The sequence below is a fragment of the Zea mays genome, chromosome 3 (assembly GCF_902167145.1).
Source record: "Zea mays cultivar B73 chromosome 3, Zm-B73-REFERENCE-NAM-5.0, whole genome shotgun sequence".
In the NCBI taxonomy this organism is placed as follows: domain Eukaryota; kingdom Viridiplantae; phylum Streptophyta; class Magnoliopsida; order Poales; family Poaceae; genus Zea; species Zea mays.
Window position 1 is genome coordinate 29,626,876 of NC_050098.1, and position 17,322 is coordinate 29,644,197.

At 42.4% G+C, this 17,322-nt stretch overlaps 2 protein-coding genes across 2 annotated transcripts; one reads left to right on the forward strand and one right to left on the reverse strand.

The window, feature by feature from the left end:
* Nucleotides 1-1,242: 1,242 nt before the first annotated feature.
* LOC103649905 (deoxynucleoside triphosphate triphosphohydrolase SAMHD1 homolog) lies at nucleotides 1,243-16,976 on the reverse strand. Its single transcript, XM_008675588.4, has 19 exons — nucleotides 16,629-16,976; nucleotides 14,990-15,027; nucleotides 14,873-14,895; nucleotides 14,269-14,375; nucleotides 14,126-14,177; nucleotides 13,972-14,056; nucleotides 13,459-13,549; nucleotides 13,149-13,187; nucleotides 12,987-13,054; nucleotides 12,819-12,881; nucleotides 4,055-4,110; nucleotides 3,883-3,956; nucleotides 3,443-3,535; nucleotides 3,273-3,374; nucleotides 2,667-2,747; nucleotides 2,478-2,569; nucleotides 2,358-2,373; nucleotides 1,742-1,852; nucleotides 1,243-1,662 (listed from the first exon to the last, which is right to left on the reverse strand). The coding sequence occupies exons 1-19, from the start codon at nucleotides 16,797-16,799 to the stop codon at nucleotides 1,558-1,560; spliced, it is 1,467 nt and encodes a 488-aa protein (XP_008673810.1). The 5' UTR covers nucleotides 16,800-16,976; the 3' UTR covers nucleotides 1,243-1,557.
* LOC111591124 (uncharacterized) lies at nucleotides 8,062-12,082 on the forward strand. The gene is made up of 3 exons (XM_023301967.2): nucleotides 8,062-10,662; nucleotides 10,762-10,880; nucleotides 10,966-12,082. The coding sequence occupies exons 1-3, from the start codon at nucleotides 9,054-9,056 to the stop codon at nucleotides 11,476-11,478; spliced, it is 2,241 nt and encodes a 746-aa protein (XP_023157735.1). The 5' UTR covers nucleotides 8,062-9,053; the 3' UTR covers nucleotides 11,479-12,082.
* Nucleotides 16,977-17,322: the final 346 nt, after the last annotated feature.

Genomic DNA, 17,322 nt, shown 5'->3' on the forward strand with positions numbered 1-17,322 from the left:
TTTTCCATCTACTAACAATTACTCGTAGACCCACAGAACAGTGCCGGAGGGGATGAACAGTGAACCGCTGGATTCGGAGGGAGAGAGAAGAGGGCCGATGCGTAGGGGGCGACCAGGGGCAGCGCTGCGGGCCAAGGGGCGCCCACTGTAGCCGCTAGCAAGGGGAGGGGGCTGCTGCGCGGAGGCCTCTGTGGCCAGCCTAAAGAAGCCAACCGAATAGGCCCACATATATTGAAACAAACAGCGCCTTGACATACATTTTTCTATGGTTTTCTGCGCAATCGCAACACACTGCCAACACGTTTATCACCAAGGGCGGATCCAATAGTGGGGCAAAGTAGGCCATAGCCCCACCTCAATTTCTTGTCTCCTTATATATACACGTTGAATATACTGTAAAAAATAGCAAGTATACGAGACCAAAACTACACTGAACATGCCACTTCCATCGTTCCAGTCTACCGTCCAACTTCATAGTCTGTTAATACAATCTCCAGCAATATCCTTTATATCCATTCTCTATATTCATCCTTTATGATCTCCTATAAAATATTCCCTCTTGCATATCTAATCTTTATTCTGCAGCGTCCTCTAAATTTCGTCCTCTATAAATAAATACCTATATTAGACACATTTTACTTTAATTTTCTGTACATATGTATTTGTCATACTCTCAAATGTATCTCAAATATATTGTACATATTTTAGTTTTGCTAAATTTGTTGTTTAAAGTATTAAAATGAATAGAGGAGAGAAACTACATATATCAATAATCCAACAGTGTCCCCTAAATTTAGAGGACACTGTTGACGTGTAGAGGACGAGAATCTCCCTTAAAATTTAGGATATAAAACGTCATAGCACATGTGTTGAAGAGAGTCTAAAACAACCTGCTTTTAGTGCGTCACCCTACTCAATAGACCATTGCGCAAACAAGAGTTTTAACAATTAAATATTGGAAGAATATCTAATCTAGATAAAATAGTTTTAAATCCAACATTAAAAAGACAAATTGATGAGTATGATAAAAATGTTCAAGATGAAGCGAGAAAGGTGTAGATTCAAATTCTAGCTTTTATCGTACCGTCACTAGTTTCTATATGCAATATTACATGTGCCTTAAGGTCTTGTCTAGTTGTTTTACGAATTTGTTTGGGCCCACGTAAATTTATGTCCTGCGTCCGGCACTGTTTATCACAACATAACAAAATCAAAGAGATAAATAACTGAACACGGTCGATCGCTTAAAAAGGCGATACATGTGTATTAAGTGTTTAAAAGTCCAGCCTCGCCATAAAAAATGTATTTGGCAAACTATCCAATCTATACGCACATGCAACATCGCACCACGTACGTCAACGTGAGTTTTTATACTTCATGCAGTGTTGTTTGTACTTCAGATGTACACTAAATATCTATACCTTACCAGTGGAGACTACCATCTAAAACCTGTTTATTCTGGGATGCTTTATCTATACAGCTTCTTGTTTGTCAAGCTATTTTCATGTGACGTAATTGTATTGCTATTTAAAGACTGATTTGACAACATACAACCGGCTAGTTGGACCTAATCTTCTTTTTCTTGGGCGTCTCGTGCACTTGAGTCTTCTCACCATACATTCTCATTTGGAGATTCTCGAAGGCTTCTGACACCACATCAACCTGGAACCAAGTATTTCATTAACATTCGGAAACTACTGATCATGATGAAAACATAGTAGCTGACTTCATGTTCACTAACCAACTCAGGGTTCTTGGCATAGACCCTCACAATTCTATCCTCATTGTACGCAGGTAGCAAGTGGCTGACTCTATCATCTATGATCGGGAACTTCTCATCGCAACCAAAATCCTGTTTCAACAAATTTTTTGCTTAGGTCAGAGAACATGGAGATATCTACATTCACAACTAGTAACTACAGACATCTGTCAAGGGGCATTAATAGTTCACAAGTAAATTAGCAATCATGTTGCTCACAAATACGCCCGAGTAGGATAAAGATGCCCCTTCGAGGTTCAAAGTCCAACCTTTTTTCAGAAAAGTGATGCTATCTCCCTAATATTCTAATAATAGCACTTCAAAGTAAATGGTGTACACAAATTATGGCTATATTTCTTACTACATTCTGTGAAAAACTACAAAAAATAGTAGCAGTAAAATGGGTGAGAAGGCAATAGTAAAATTACCAAGTAAACACTAACAAAGGTTGGATTGTATTTTTAAGATTTAAAAATGACCAATGAAACATGACGGATAGAGTGGACATATATTCATAGTTTTTGCAAGAAAATCATATCATAATTACTGAAATAACTATCAATCAAAACACATAAGTTTACCAGAAGCAAGTAATTACCATAAAGAACTTGATGCTGGTGATTGGTTGTTACATACACAAAAGGAATGTGATCAATTAGAATTTTGATATTTCAGACAAATCAATAAGTGAGATAAAGTAGCATTCAATATCAAAAACCTTTCGAGGGGGTTATATTTTCCACGAGTAAGATCTATCTTAACATTGCATACTGCAACATCCTCTTCCTTCAGCAGCACCTCAGAAGATTTCTGAGGACAGTTGAGTCAACATTAAAAAAGGTGTGAATCCTTCAGAGAGGCCAGATTATTTCGGCCACACTGAATAAAATGGGGAAAAACTGCAAACCTGTGAACAAACTATGTCCTGTGCAGTAATATTTTTGAAATGCTCCAGCTTGTCCTTTGGAACAGAATACTGGTTGCAAAACTGCAACTCAAATAGCTTAATACTTTCACAAAAAGAAAGATTAGCTGCAGCAATAAGTACACCAATACATTGCAGATGCTACATTATGCATCTACTGAACAGAAACAGAGCTCATAAATTCTAATTAAGTGGAATAGCTGTACTGCACCCTACAAGATGCATAACAAGGTTGCTTCAGCGGTTATTTTTCCATATAGGTATTATCATACGCCTCTCTGAAGATCAAACCTCCTTTCCTCCTGATTATTCTTAATAGCAGCATCTGATGACATAGGTTACTCATTAAGACTATTTGGAAGACATTTTGGTTTATTCAAACAAGCCAGGACTACCATATCTACACAGAACAAGCATGCTCTCATGAAGTTGTGATGTAATAGGTTTGCAAAGAGTAAATTAATTCAAATGAACTCATGGACATGGGACAGCTATGTGTTAAAAAAACAGAATCTCCTGTGTATACTAACCATGTGTAATGACATGACAAAATGACACTTGTATATGAGCAATTGAGCATCATACTACCTTGTAGAGTTCTCTTCGGCGAATACGTTGAATGATTTCTTTTGCTTTCTTCAGTTCATTGTTAGGAGCAGTCTCAATTGTTTTAATGATTGTGTCATCCAACTGTAATTTCAGGGAATGTAAGATACTCTGAAAAACTATGAATATAAAGACATTAACAGACACCAAACCTTCCAAAAATCTTCTGGATCATGTGCATGCAATGATATCCCCAAGTAATCATTAGCCTCAACAAGGGCATCCACGAGCATGAGTTCAACAGCCTAAAAATTGAGGAATGTCAGATAATGAACTGGTCGGACCCTAATCGAGTTTTTTAGATAACGTACCGGATGCATAAAAAGTTAATCACTAATAATTCAAAGGCATCCATGTGTGAAATTGCTATGAAAAACTAATTTACCACAAAGCGCAATTGATTAAAGGTAAAAGGAATGCCAATTCACAGGAAATCCAATCAGCGGCTGTATTTCAATCCTGAATCTCTCAAAAGCTGAACTTATTCATATCCCCTCCAGGTGTTGTTAGATGATGTAAACGTGTTTTTTTGTACATAGATAAAAAAGAGGTATGAAACAACAGAAGGTAAGGAAATATAAATCACCCATACCTTCACTTTGGCATGGGTGTAGACTGTTCGGTGCAGATCAGCACGTGTTGAAAACAATTTATGGATGCTCAAGTCTGTAGTTATCAGGGAGACACAAGTCACACATTTCAGTGCTCTTACAATTTTTTTCTCTTATTAAATTTAAGCAGGTGAGAACTATATATAATCCTACAATCTTTGGCAGGGTAGCAAATTTCATCACCCATCACTCGCATGCCTTCCATCAACCTGCAAGGGACGCAAATGAACTTAGGCCCTGTTTGGTTCCACCTAGATAATCATTATCTGCTAAACTTTAGGTACGTATGAACCTGTTGGTGTAAATGTAAATAGAAAAAGTGTAAGGGCCTACTTGTATATTGCTGATATATAATATGGAAGGATGGATGTGTTGTGGAAGATGACACACACCAAAATCATCATGGTATCTAGAACTAGGGTTTGGGCTCACCGCCGCCGCCAGCACCCGTAGCCGCATTGTTTGCTGCCGTTTGCCGGCCATCCGCTACGACGAGCTCCTTGTGTACCCCATCACGCTCCGGCGGGCTCCCTTGGCGGTGTCCGTGGGACGAATGAGGGTGAGGGGTGTCGTGACTGTGCAGGTGGAGGAGGCAGCAGTCCGAGGTGGAAGATTAGGATCCGGCGGCCAAGGAGGAGTCAGAGTCGTCCTACACCCAGTGTCGATCCGTTCTGCGGAGACGAGTTCGTGCCGCACCGACGTGTGTGCATCACTGGACCTTGAGTAACATGTACTCTCAAAAGGGAATGTGATGATGATGGAAATTCAGAGCAAGGCAGATGCAGTGAAATAGATGGGGAGACCAGTGGAACAATATTCTAGTGAGCTTCAGTACTTGTGGGGCGAACTAGATCACTACGCCCCTCTCCAAATGATTTGTCCACAGGATGCACAGAGTGTTCATAAGCGAGTAGAGGACACGAGAGTAACCCACTTCCTAAATAATCTGGAACCTGAGTTTGAGAGTAGGAGAGCTGCCTTTTGTCACCAGGAGAGTCTTCCTACCGTGGATGAAACTGTGTCAGCTATGATTGATGAAGAATGAAACTGTTCAGCTATGATTGATGAAGAGAGCTGACTTCGAGTGATGAGTAATGGTGATCATGTGAAGCCGGCCTATACTGCAATTGAGGATAAATAATGGTATAATTGTGGGGAAAAGGGACACCTAAGTTATAATTGTCCAAATCCTAGAGGAAATGGTGGTTGAGGAGGATCTTGTGGAGGTCGAGGGGGTACTCGTAGGAGCTATGGAAGAGGCCGTGGTGGTCGTGGTGGAGGTCAAGGTAGAGGTCGTGGTGGCTCCAGGGCCAACATAGCTACCGCTGAAGAGAGTCCCTCTGTTACTCTAACTAGGGAACAAGTTAAGCAGTGGGAGCAATGGCAGAAGGGCAAGTCTTCTGAGTGCCTCACTTCACCTGATGGGCAAGCCGCCAACTCCTTCGGTAACTTCGCCAACTACGCCCACATGGGCGAAGGTACTCAGGTACAAGTTTTTGCATCCTCATGTAGGCATCACATAGATTGGGTCATAGATTCAGGAGCATCAAAGCATGTGACCGTCATGTCCACCTCTTTCAAAACATACATTCCTTATACACATTCTGAGTCTGTTCAAATTGTTGATGGCACATCATAACAAATCCATGGAATAGGGTATATTGAGTGTACACCATCTTTTAGCTTGTCATCAATCCTGCATGTTCCATCTTTTTCAGTCAATCTCCTTTCTGTAAGTTCAATCATTGACCAATTCAAGTGCACAGTAACATTTGATGAAAACTCTTATGTCTTTCAAGAGAGGAGGACTGTGAGAAAGATTGGGACTGGAGCCAGGCATAATGGGTTATGTTCATCAGTCATGAGGAGTCAGCATTGAAAGCAATTGTTGAAGGGGATGTGAAGGAGATTCTGCTACATCATCGTCGACTAAGACATATATCTTTTGAGAACTTAAGTCGATTGCACCCCATGATGTTTAAGGGAGTGGAAAAAAGTAGGCTTGTATGTGATGCATGTGAACTTGGCAAGCATACTAGATCCATCTATCCTAGTATTAGTCTTCGCAGTTGTGAGCCGTTTATTCTAATACAATCAGATGTTTGTGGTCCTTGTTTAGTCACTTCCGTGAATGGTGCAAAGTGGTTCTTCACTTCTATTGATTGTTACACTCGTATCACTTGGATCTATATACTTAAACATAAAAATGAGGTGTTAAAGTGCTTTCAAGTCTTTCATAAATTGGTTGCAAATCAATTTAATGCAAGGATTTGAGTTATCAGGACTGATAATGGAGCAGAGTATGTGAATAATGAATTCAGATCATATATGTCAGGTCAAGGAATTATTCACCAAACAACATGTCCTAGAACTCCACTATAGAATGGTGTAGCTGAGCGGAAAAATCTTCATTTATCGGAGGTAGCAAGATCTCTCATGTTTTAGATGAATGCGCCTAAGTATCTATGGAGTGAGGCAGTAATGACAACCACATACCTCATCAACCGAATGCCCTCAAGAATACTTGATATGAAATCACCTACGGAGCTTCTGTTGATGAAGTGTGACTTTCGAGTTCCACCAAAGGTCTATGGTTGTGTTTGCTTTGTAGAAGATCATCAACCTATGGTGAGCAAGTTGGATCCTCAAGCAAGTGTATTTTTGTGGGTTATGCACGTACTCAGAAAGGATACAAGTGTTGGGATCCTATTGGTAAGAGACTGTTTGTGAGTATGGATGTGACATTTCGAGAGGAAGACCCATATTACACAAAGTAGGTTGATCAAGATCACATCCTGAAGGATTTCTCTCCGATTAATGGAAGGGGTCGTAGAGAGGGGGAGGATGACAATTCCCAGGTTGATTGTGGTCGAGGTAGTGATGAGGATAGTGGGGCTTCAGGAGGGGTGATTGTTGGAGGTATGTTTCTAGCAGAAAATGGAGAAGAGGATAACTACTGAGATATTGAGTAATGATGAAAATAGTGGGGATCATGATGATCTAACTATTAATATTCAGGAGGAGACAGAGGATGATGAGTCAGTAATTGTTGGGTCAATCTCATGTTCTATTGTAGGGAAAACAGGGGGAGCAACCTAATTGTTCCATTGGAAGAAAGGTGAATGACAAATAGGGGGAGCAACCTATAGTATACTCGAAAGCGGACTAAGAAGCAGGGGGAGCAACCACAACCCGAACAAGTTGAAGCTCCAGTCCCATATATCTCTTCAGACTCCTCTCTAGACACAACTGGTAATGTATCTCCAATCCCTGTTTCTCCCATCCCTGAACATGAAGAATTACCTCTTGCACAAAGAAGAGTTCCTAGAGTAAATGTTGGAAAACCCCCTTCTTGTTATTGTTATAAACATGACATTGCTAAGTATGTCTCACACTCTAGTGTCTCTCCTGCATATAGAACTTTCATTTCATCTCTACAAACAATATATATTCTGAAGGATTGGAGGTGTGCTAAATAGGATCCAAAGTGGAAGGATGTTGTCGTGGTTTCGTAAACCAGGGGGTAATAGAATTTGTGTTCGGGAGGGGATGCTAGCACGAACTCACTCCGAATGGTCAAATGTTGAAGATTCAGACAAAGAGTTTATACTGGTTTAGGCTTTTGCCCTAGTCCAATTTAGTGATGATCGTAGTATTGCTTTGAGAACTATGTTACAACTGGTGTGTGTGTCCTGGACGAAGGAGGGGTCCTGCCCTTTTATAGCTCAAGGGTAGGACCTTATAGTGGGGACTTGTTTCCTACTGGTAAGGGCATGATCTGTTGTAGTGTTGTCTTCCGTAGTCCCGCTGTCCCGATGACGTAGCCTTCCTGACACTGTCTCCGGAATCGTGCGTAGTGTTTGTTAGGCATGGCGTATCGTCTTATCCATCCGGTATACGGGTCCTTGTAGCGAGTCCGGCGCTGAGATCCATGTAGCAATGCCTGGCGTGCCCCACAGGGCAGAGTCAGAGTGCGTCTTGGGGCCGTCCGTGGCGTGGCCCCGCCTTTTGTCACGAACCTCGTGTCATCCTCCGACGTGCGTAAGTGTAGGTATGGTGTGGTGCTACATCCTCCCGGTCTGTGTTTTCAAGTCGTCCGACTAATCGCGATTAGTCGCGATTAGTCGGGCTAGTCGGTTAGCAGTGCTTGATTAGGCAGCCGACTCGACTAGAGTCCCTGGTCGCCCTGGTCGTCCGACTAGTCGCCCTGGTCGGCCGATTAGGCGCTCGATTAGGCTGTTCTGGGCGACTAGGTTTAGGACCTAGGTTTTTTGATTTTCTGGCTTCGTGGGCTTTTTTGGCGGGCGGCCCGACTACAGGCAGTTGAAACGCCACACGCCAGCCGCCTCTATTGAATTTTAGCCAGCCGCCTGCCTGTTCTGTCTTCTTATCTTCTCTTTATTTCCCTAAACCCTAATTCCCTACCTGCTCGGCGGCTGTTCTTGAGTCCACTGCTCCCCTCCAGACTTCCAATCCAGCACGTGGGGAATCCAATCTCGAGTTCCAGGCTTCCAGCACGCGCGAATCCAGTTCACCGACGGACTCCAGACTTCTCCAGCACGCGCGAATCCAGTTTTTTTCGTCGGCATGAGTTCATCTTCTGGAGGTATTCTTTTGTATAGTTCTGTTCTTCAATCTTCATCCTTCATCCTTCAATCATTCATCCTTGTATGTGCTATCTGCTGTGTCATTCTGTAATCTGGACTGGACTTCTGAATTTTCATTCTTGTACTCCATCAGTCCATCAGATCAGTCCATCCTTATTCCTTATTCTTGTACAGAGTTTGGTCGTCGTCGTTAGGATAATGTTGAGGTGATATTCCCAGAATCACATGTTGTGGGCAGCGGCAATCCATCTTCTGTTGCGGATAACACAGTTCTTGCTTCAGCATCATCAGCCTCAGCCGCTGCAGATTCTGCAGCTCTCGTTGATAAGGCTATTGCAAAGTTGCCTGCTGATGTTCGTGCACACGCAACTGATTCAAAGAGAAAGGCCAAATCACAAGATCCTGGTTGGAAGTTTGGATGGTGGCCAGATCCTACCAAGAAAGATTTCATCCGATGTATTTTCTGTTTGAAAGTTGTTCCTTCTGGGATTAAAAGGTTCAAACAGCACCTTGCCGGTGGATTTTCTGATACGACAAAATGTTCAATGGTTCCAGAAGTAGTTTCGAAGGACATGTATGCTTATTTGAAAAGGAACACAAGGCTTGTGCTTTCTGTTGAAAGTGAGGAAGGAGGACAGGAACATGGTGATGCTACTGAACCTGAACCAAGTTCAGGGACAAAGCACAAGCAAGCGAAGAAGAAAGCAACTCAAGCCGCCATCAGCTCTTTTGTTGTTTCAGCTCATCCCACCCAAAACCAAAAGTCTGGCAAGTCAGTGGCTGCCATGTTTTGCAAGACGCCAGAAGAAGTTGTTGCTGACAGGCATAAAAATAAAACCACTCAGTCAACTCTTGAAGCTTGCACAAAGAAAGGAAAGGAAGCCAAGCAAATTGTTAACGACCATGTCGCAGATTTTCTATATGAGAACAAAATACCATTGCACGTCGTCAATTCAAGGAGCTGGGAGGTTATGTTGGAGTCAATTGGGCAATTTGGTCCTGGATACCGTGGTCCATCGTACCATGATGTTAGGGTGCCTTGGCTTGATAGGGCTGTCGATAGGACAACAACATTAAGGTCGAAGCATGAACAAGCTTGGAAGGAATATGGCTGCTCAATTATGTCAGATGCATGGACCGATACAAGACAGCGGCATTTGATCAACTTTCTTGCTAATAGTCCTGCAGGGACATTCTTTTTAGCTTCTGTTGATGCATCGATTGAGATAGCTAGTGCTGAATTGTTGGCAGATCTACTAGAGAAGCAAATTGACAGTGTTGGTAGAGAACATGTCGTCCAGATAGTAACTGATAATGGATCTAATTTTAAAGCAGCAGGAAGGGCTCTTGTGAAAAGAATTCCACACCTATTTTGGACGCCTTGTGCTGCTCACTGTTTGGATTTATTGTTAGAGGACATCGGAAAAATCAAGGAATTCAATGACTGTATTACTATGGCAAAGAGGGTGTCGAGGTTCCTCTACAAGCATGGACGACTTCATAGCCTAATGAGGGAGAAGCTAGGTGGAGACCTTGTTAGGCCAGGTATTACTCGGTTTGCAACATCATTCCTCACTTTGGCAAGCATGCAAAAACATAAGAATGGTCTGCGCAGTTTGTTTATTTGTGATGAGTGGCAGCATTCTAAATTCTCTACCAGTCAAGAAGGTACGCAAGCTGAGAACATTGTCCTCTCTGTAGGGTTTTGGCAAAACTTGGAGAATTGCCTAAGGGCTTCACAACCCCTTCTCATTGCTTTACGGATTGCTGATGGTGATGAGACACCAGCAGCTCCAGAGATCATGGCAGCAATGGGTAAAGCACGAGACACCATCCAGGAAGCACTGAAAGGGAAGCCTAGACTACTTAAAGAAGTATTGGCACGTTTCGATAAAAGATGGGATCAACAAATGAAGCAACCATTGTATGGAGCAGCACTGTTTTTGAATCCAGGGAAATTCTTCTCCATTAGGGAGAAAGACAAGAAGCAAGCTGGAATTCTGAGATCTATGTTCAATGATGTGATGTGGAAAATGATCAGTGATGAGGAAGAACAAACTAAAATAAGTAATCAAGCAGATGACTACGAGAGGTCCGAAGGGGAAGCATTCTCAAAACCTGGAGCTATAAGAGACAGAGAGAGAAAAAATCCTAGTAAGTGATCTAAGTATCAAGTTTCTGTCTGCTAATGTACTTTCTAGTTTCTACTTTCTACTGATCTAAGTATCTAACAATCTCAATTTTATATGACAGTCTTATGGTGGGGTGCCTATGGAGGATTGGCATATGAACTCCAAAGCCTTGCAAAAAGAATTATAAGCCTATGTTGCTCAGCATCTGGTTGTGAAAGAAACTGGAGTGATTTTGCAGCAGTAAGTACTGTTTTTTTGTTTGTGCATACTTCATACTTCAGAGTTGAGAATTTCAGATTGAGTAATAAACTATGTCCATGTGCAGATCCATACAAAAAAGAGAAACAGACTGGAGCACAAGAGGCTAAATAAATTGGCCTATGTAAGCTACAACAGGAAGATGGATAATAGGTTCACAAATATAAGAGAGCTAGGTTCCAAGGGAAAGAGAAGCAATCCACTGTTGCTTGAAGAGTTTACATGGCAAAATGAATGGGTTGAAGAAGAATCTGATGGTGATAACATTTGGGATGCCGTGGATGAAGCTCTAGGTGCAAGTCAGGGTCTCCGAGGCCGAAATTTGCCTAGGATTGCTGCTGCTGCTGGTTCCTCCTCTCAAACCCAGACACAAACCTATGTTAGAACCAGAAAAAGACCCAGAAATGCAGCAGCTACAGCTCAAGACATACGTGAAGAAGATGACAATTCTCCTGCTGAAGATGAACAAGAACAAGAGACAGCAAGACAAACGAATGATGATGAAGATGAAGGCGGACAAGAATCAGGTGGAAGGGGAGCTGCAGGTGATGAATTTCAGTTGGATGAAGATCTTCTTTAGGTAACTGGGTGGTAATGTGTGTTGTGTGATACTGGTATCTGGGACTTGTAGTATTAATAACTAGTAAGTGTTTCTCTGCTGTTTTCACTTTTCAGTATTGCTGAATTCATGTCATGTTTACCCTATCCTTCATAATATAGTATATGAAGTTCATATATACTATATATTTACTATATAGTATAATAGTATATATTATATAGTATATACATAGGTCCTGGTCTCCTGGATGAACAGGACGACCAGTAAACGACCAGGTCGACCAGAGCTCGATTAGTCGGACCTAGTCGACGACTAATCGAGATTAGTCGCTGGTCGGTCTCCCAGTTCGACTAGCTGGTCGAGCGACCAGAAAACATTGCTCCCGGTATGCGGGTTACTGTAAACGTGACGGTACACCACCGCGTACGGTCTCTTGCGTTACCCGAGTAATCCATGAGGATTGCTTGGGGGTATATTCGCAGTTTTGGGACAGACCCTTTTTGCGATGGTTGCCATGGTTCCTGACTCTTGTTGAGGACCGAATTCTCAGGCGCGCGCAAGCGCATTTGCTAGATGTAGCCCCTGGCCCCCAAGTAATCCATGAGGATTGCTTGGGGGTTTATTCGATATATTCACGATTTTAGGACGGACACTTTTTGCGATGGTCGCCACAGTTTAAGGCTCGTGCTGAGCGTACGTCCATTTAATGCCAGAGCCGGGCGTAGCTCTCGGGATAGACCCTTCAGTTGGTCGCCTTTGGGCACTTGATCCTTGTTATGCATGCACCCCCCTTGGAAGGCTTTTTAAGGTCCTTTTGAGGGGAGGGTCGTCCTCCTTCGACCTAGTTGGCGCGGAAAGGAGGCCGCTGAGCTACAAATGGGTTATCTAAGTGAGATCCAACCATCCTCCGACAGGGTATGGTTTTGGCGAGTGGTTCCACTGGGGGGGGCTCGGCCCGTTGGGGGCATCTCATTAATTCCTTCCTTATTGAACCATGTATCAGCCCTTTGGTCGGTCTGGCCGATCAAAGAGGGGATTGTGGCCACCCCATCAGCTGGGTTACCGCAGGGGAATGTGAGGTACGACCTTGAACATGATTACGAGCAAATGACCGTTGTGCCGGTCACCTAGCTTGAGGCTCGCTGGGACATTAGCACACCCTCCCTAGTTCCAGGTCAAGCCATCTGACACACCTAGAACCCCACAACCCGAGTCGCAATCAGGAGGAACGACCGCAGAAGCAGCGTACCTCCCGCCCTCTCGACTCTGTGTGTCGGCTGCCCGGACGATCAACCACAAGCTTCCCGCGACGATACATAGGTAAAACAGGAGATATGTAAAACAAGAGAAATCAATTGTACCTCCAATACTGAAAATTACATCCAAGACCACATGCTCTGCAGTCACGGCCAATGTAGTCAAACCTGCACACAGTTACTCAACCTTATATCATAGCCAGATCATAGCACAAACCACTGTGGGCATGTATAGAAGAAAACACCATAAGTTCAGTTCAAAGAGGCCCTTACTTGTCAACATCTATACCATTGCGACCATTAGCGACAATGTCATAAAGAAAATGTTTCTCCTTTGCACTCTGAAGAAATAAGTTCCAGAATTCATCCAAAATAAGCAATGTATTTTCAATACAGGTAGGTAACCAGGCTGAAAGTAGAGAAGAAAATGCGTACTGTTGTGCTGGCAGGATCAGAGCTGGCAGTTATCATGTCCTACATAACATTTTAATGTTTATTTAAGGTTTATGAACTTATACATAAACACTTACGATAAAGAATTGTATGGAATTATTTTACATTTCTGTGATTCTGTCCATGTGATCCCTCGCTTACTCCATATATAAAGAGAAGCAGTAGATCACAGGACATATTAAACTGCATTCATCCATATTGCCAAGCTGAATCTTTAATGAAGAGGGGGAGTTGGTTAAATGATGGTCATTAGTGTGCACCACACAAGGACTGGAAGCAAAATTATTCTTACCTTGACCATTTTGAGGTAATCATTTTCAATATCTATTGCATGTTTGTCAACAATACTGTCCAAAAGGAGCACTGACATCTTTTCATGGGACCTGAATGAACAAGAGCATAGAAGTTAAAGCACCAACCCCAAGATAGATAAAGCATGTCAGCATGGGCAGATAAATGTCAGAATGACCAAACTATATATTTTATTCACGAACATGGCTATGCACCCATTTTTCATTAAGAGGCAAGAACGATGAAATTGCATCATGACACCAACATGCACAATGTATACCTATCCAGAATGTGGACAGAAACAGCATGCGATTTTAAAGGCATAAGCCATAATAGCTAAAGTAGCACAAACAAGATTCTTAACAAATAAAAGAGAAGGGAACATACAGATGTCTATGCATAACGGTTATACAAGCAGACTAACCATAACTTAAGGTATAGGACAGCACACGTAGATGTAATTAACAGTTTAACACCATACATGAGAAGGAGCCATATGCTAAAAGAGAATCACCAGGATGAGCCAGGATCAACTCGAGGAAGAAACTCATGCTCAAACAAATGACTGAAGGGTCCATGTCCAATATCATGCAAGAGACCTAAACAAGAGTTAAGCAAAGATCACAAAGATGTTTGATAAATGATGTACCCTGGATTTGTAGACCAACCTGCAAGTTTTACAGTCTGCATGTCGACAGGATCAATTCCAAGCTCTACTCCCTGTCAAAATAAAACATTACCTTAACCTCAAACTTTTAGCTTTTTCCAGCATTTCAATCAGCTTCCGAGTTCAGATTGATGACATACACACCTGATATGTTTTAAGATTATTTATTGCCTTTCCAGCCAACGAATAGACACCTAATGAGTGTTCAAAGCGTGTGTGAACCGCTCCAGGATAGACGAGGTATGTAAGACCTGAAAACCATAAAAAATATGTATTGCAACAACAAATACAGTTCATAGCAGTCCACCTAAATTGCATTATACAAATTACGCGTTCTCATAAATTTTCTCGAAAACTTGAAAACATAAACATCCATGTAAATGGTAAGAACAGAGTAAAGTGATGCATAAATGTAAATATTCAACTAAGCGAATTTAGGGATGACAAAGCTATGCAATTCAATCACTGCATAACTTTCTGTGCAAATAGCAAATTGGTTGTAGTCTTGTCAACCCAATAAGGAACAAATCATGAATCTTGAACATATAGTTATCATTTATAGCAATAACCATTATTAACCCTCATCAGTTTTGTCTGCTTGAATTTGTTCAAAAACAAAAGTTTGTCAACTACAATGACAAATACATCTTAACTGGAATGCCAAACAACAAATAACAAGCAATGGAACTCCATCTAATTTTCAAAATGTCTCAAAAATTCCACATATTGAGAGAGAAACTGAACTCACCAAGCTGTTTCAAATCCCGCAACCTAAATAGCATGATGTGTTGAAATTAAAATCATGATCAGTCCATAAAGAAGTCGATAGATAAATGAGAAGAGGTAATTAACTAAACTCAGTCACCTCTGAAACTCCTCTGTATCAACAAATTGCAGGGCCAACTGCAGAACAAAGACAGAAACAGTTATTATTTATATGGGGGTGCTATGACGGCACCGTACCATAGCCAGTTCCTAAGATATACTATATATGAGACGTTAGTTTTTAAGTTTTAAAACATCCAAATCCAGTTGTAGCCTTAATACAAGTGCAACATGTTGGAAGTCAAAGTGGTTAACCAATTTGCCAGCAATGATATAACAGAGGTACCAAGCATGATTATCAGGGCTATGCAAGGCAAACAGGGTAAAATAGGTTACAGATAGATGCATGAATGCAAACTTTACAAGCTGTCAAAACTTACAAGCATACACATTTAGTATCTTTTGGACTATTAGCACCAACGTGTTTTGGAAAGAGCCTAGCGAACATTACATGAATAGAATGAATAAATTTCCTATTGACCCTTATGCAGAAGTCTACAACAATGTTTCTAAAATGTGAATACATTGCTTATCAATAAAAATGGTCTGTAATGCTATTTAGATAACACTGGATCCATGACTATTCAAGACTGAAATTAAAGGAGTACAAACGTAAGTGGTTATCTATGGTGTAAAGTAAAACGCCAAGCCTAAACACTTTATAATATGTAAAATGGTTATGAACAACATCAGAACGGGCGGGCCAATATAGACTTGTCATGTACACCAAACGGTCGCTCTTTCTCCAGTGGAATGTCAACGCCAGTAATGCACAGATGAAACTGCCTACCTATCCAAAAGTGGAGAACTAAAATGCCGAAATGATTTTAAATTTCATTTGCGGTATAACATCTGAGGTCAGGTTCAAGTCACATGTAGCAGTCAAAGCAAATTAAACTAGCCACCGGAGACTGTTTATGGGCCAATAAGTCAGGCGCTCCCTCGCATGGGGGTATAGTGGACTCCTTCGATTTCCATGACCTTTGACTCGGTGAAACAGCACCAGTCTGCCCTTCAAAAGTAAGGCTAGCATTATTCTCAAGTTACTCCTAGATTAGAATAAATAAATGTACCCCCATTGAATTTATTAATTTGGAGAAACGAAACGCCACATGCATAGCTAACCATTCAAGGAGTCCATACGCCACACCAACATCAACATGCAACATTACAACACATGAACAGGAGTACAGGACCAAATACCAAACCATAAAAAGCACAGCGCAACAACTAGAAGCACATGAAGAGATGGAATCTACTGTGTCCAGGCACTTGGCACAAAAAACTGAAGGAGCAGACAGCGGAGTAAACCATAAAAAGGGTGAACTATTGCTTTCGCACGAGCAAACAACAGCATCGCAAGAGTAAACTGCGGCCGCGGAAAACGTAGAATCAAATGAAACAGATACGGATGCATATCAGAAAACCCGGAAGGGCATTACATAATCCTGCACCGCGCCACTAGCGGTAGCAAGGGAGACGAATTGGGGGCAACGCGAGCGGCAAACCGAACTGATGTAAAACAGCATTGAACATGCATCACCAACCAATTCATCCACCTCCGAGGGGCAGACGAAGAAGGACCGACACGATCAACGATCATCAATCAATCCACGAGCAATGAGGGGAGGAGAGATGAGAGGAGGGGCAGCGAAGTAAGGATGCAGCGCGGAGCTCACCGGGTCTACGGAGATGCTGCCGTGGAGGTTGTCGAAGACCTGCTTCACGTAGCTGCGGTCGCAGCTCCCGTAGCTTGGCCTAACCGCCGTCGCTGGGGACGAGGAGGGGAGCGTCAAGGGCGGCGCCGCCAGCGCGGAGTCCCCCTGCGGGGAGGGGCAGTACTCGCCCATGTCTGCGCCGCGGTGCGGTTCTCCTCTCCCACCGGCGCGTTCGAGTTCCCGAACGCCCGGAGCGCGCGCTCGTGCGTCGTGGCCTCGTGGGGCGCGTTGCGACTTTGCGAGTGAGCGGGTTGTGGCGTTGTGCTTTTCGGAGGGGGGATGGGTGGGAACGTGGGGTGGCCGCGCCGCGTGGGAAGCTGAAACAGGCGAAGCGGGGAGGCCAAGAAAAGAAAATGGGTGCGAGGCAGACAAGAAAAGAATCCCGGAGAGGGGATTTTGAGGGTTACGTTACCTTTTTATTTAACGGAAGATTTACTTTCCATTTTGTTGCACCATTTTTTAATTTAAAAGTCATTATAAATTCTCTAGAATCAATCAAAACAGTGCCGTCTTTGGAACCAAAGTATTTCAAAACTATTATTTTGAAATACTACTTTTTAAATGTCATAATTTTTTTACATCACTCTTAACAATACGTGTTTAGAGACAAAATATTTTGAACTATGATATTTAGTATATACGTGCAATGCTAGTC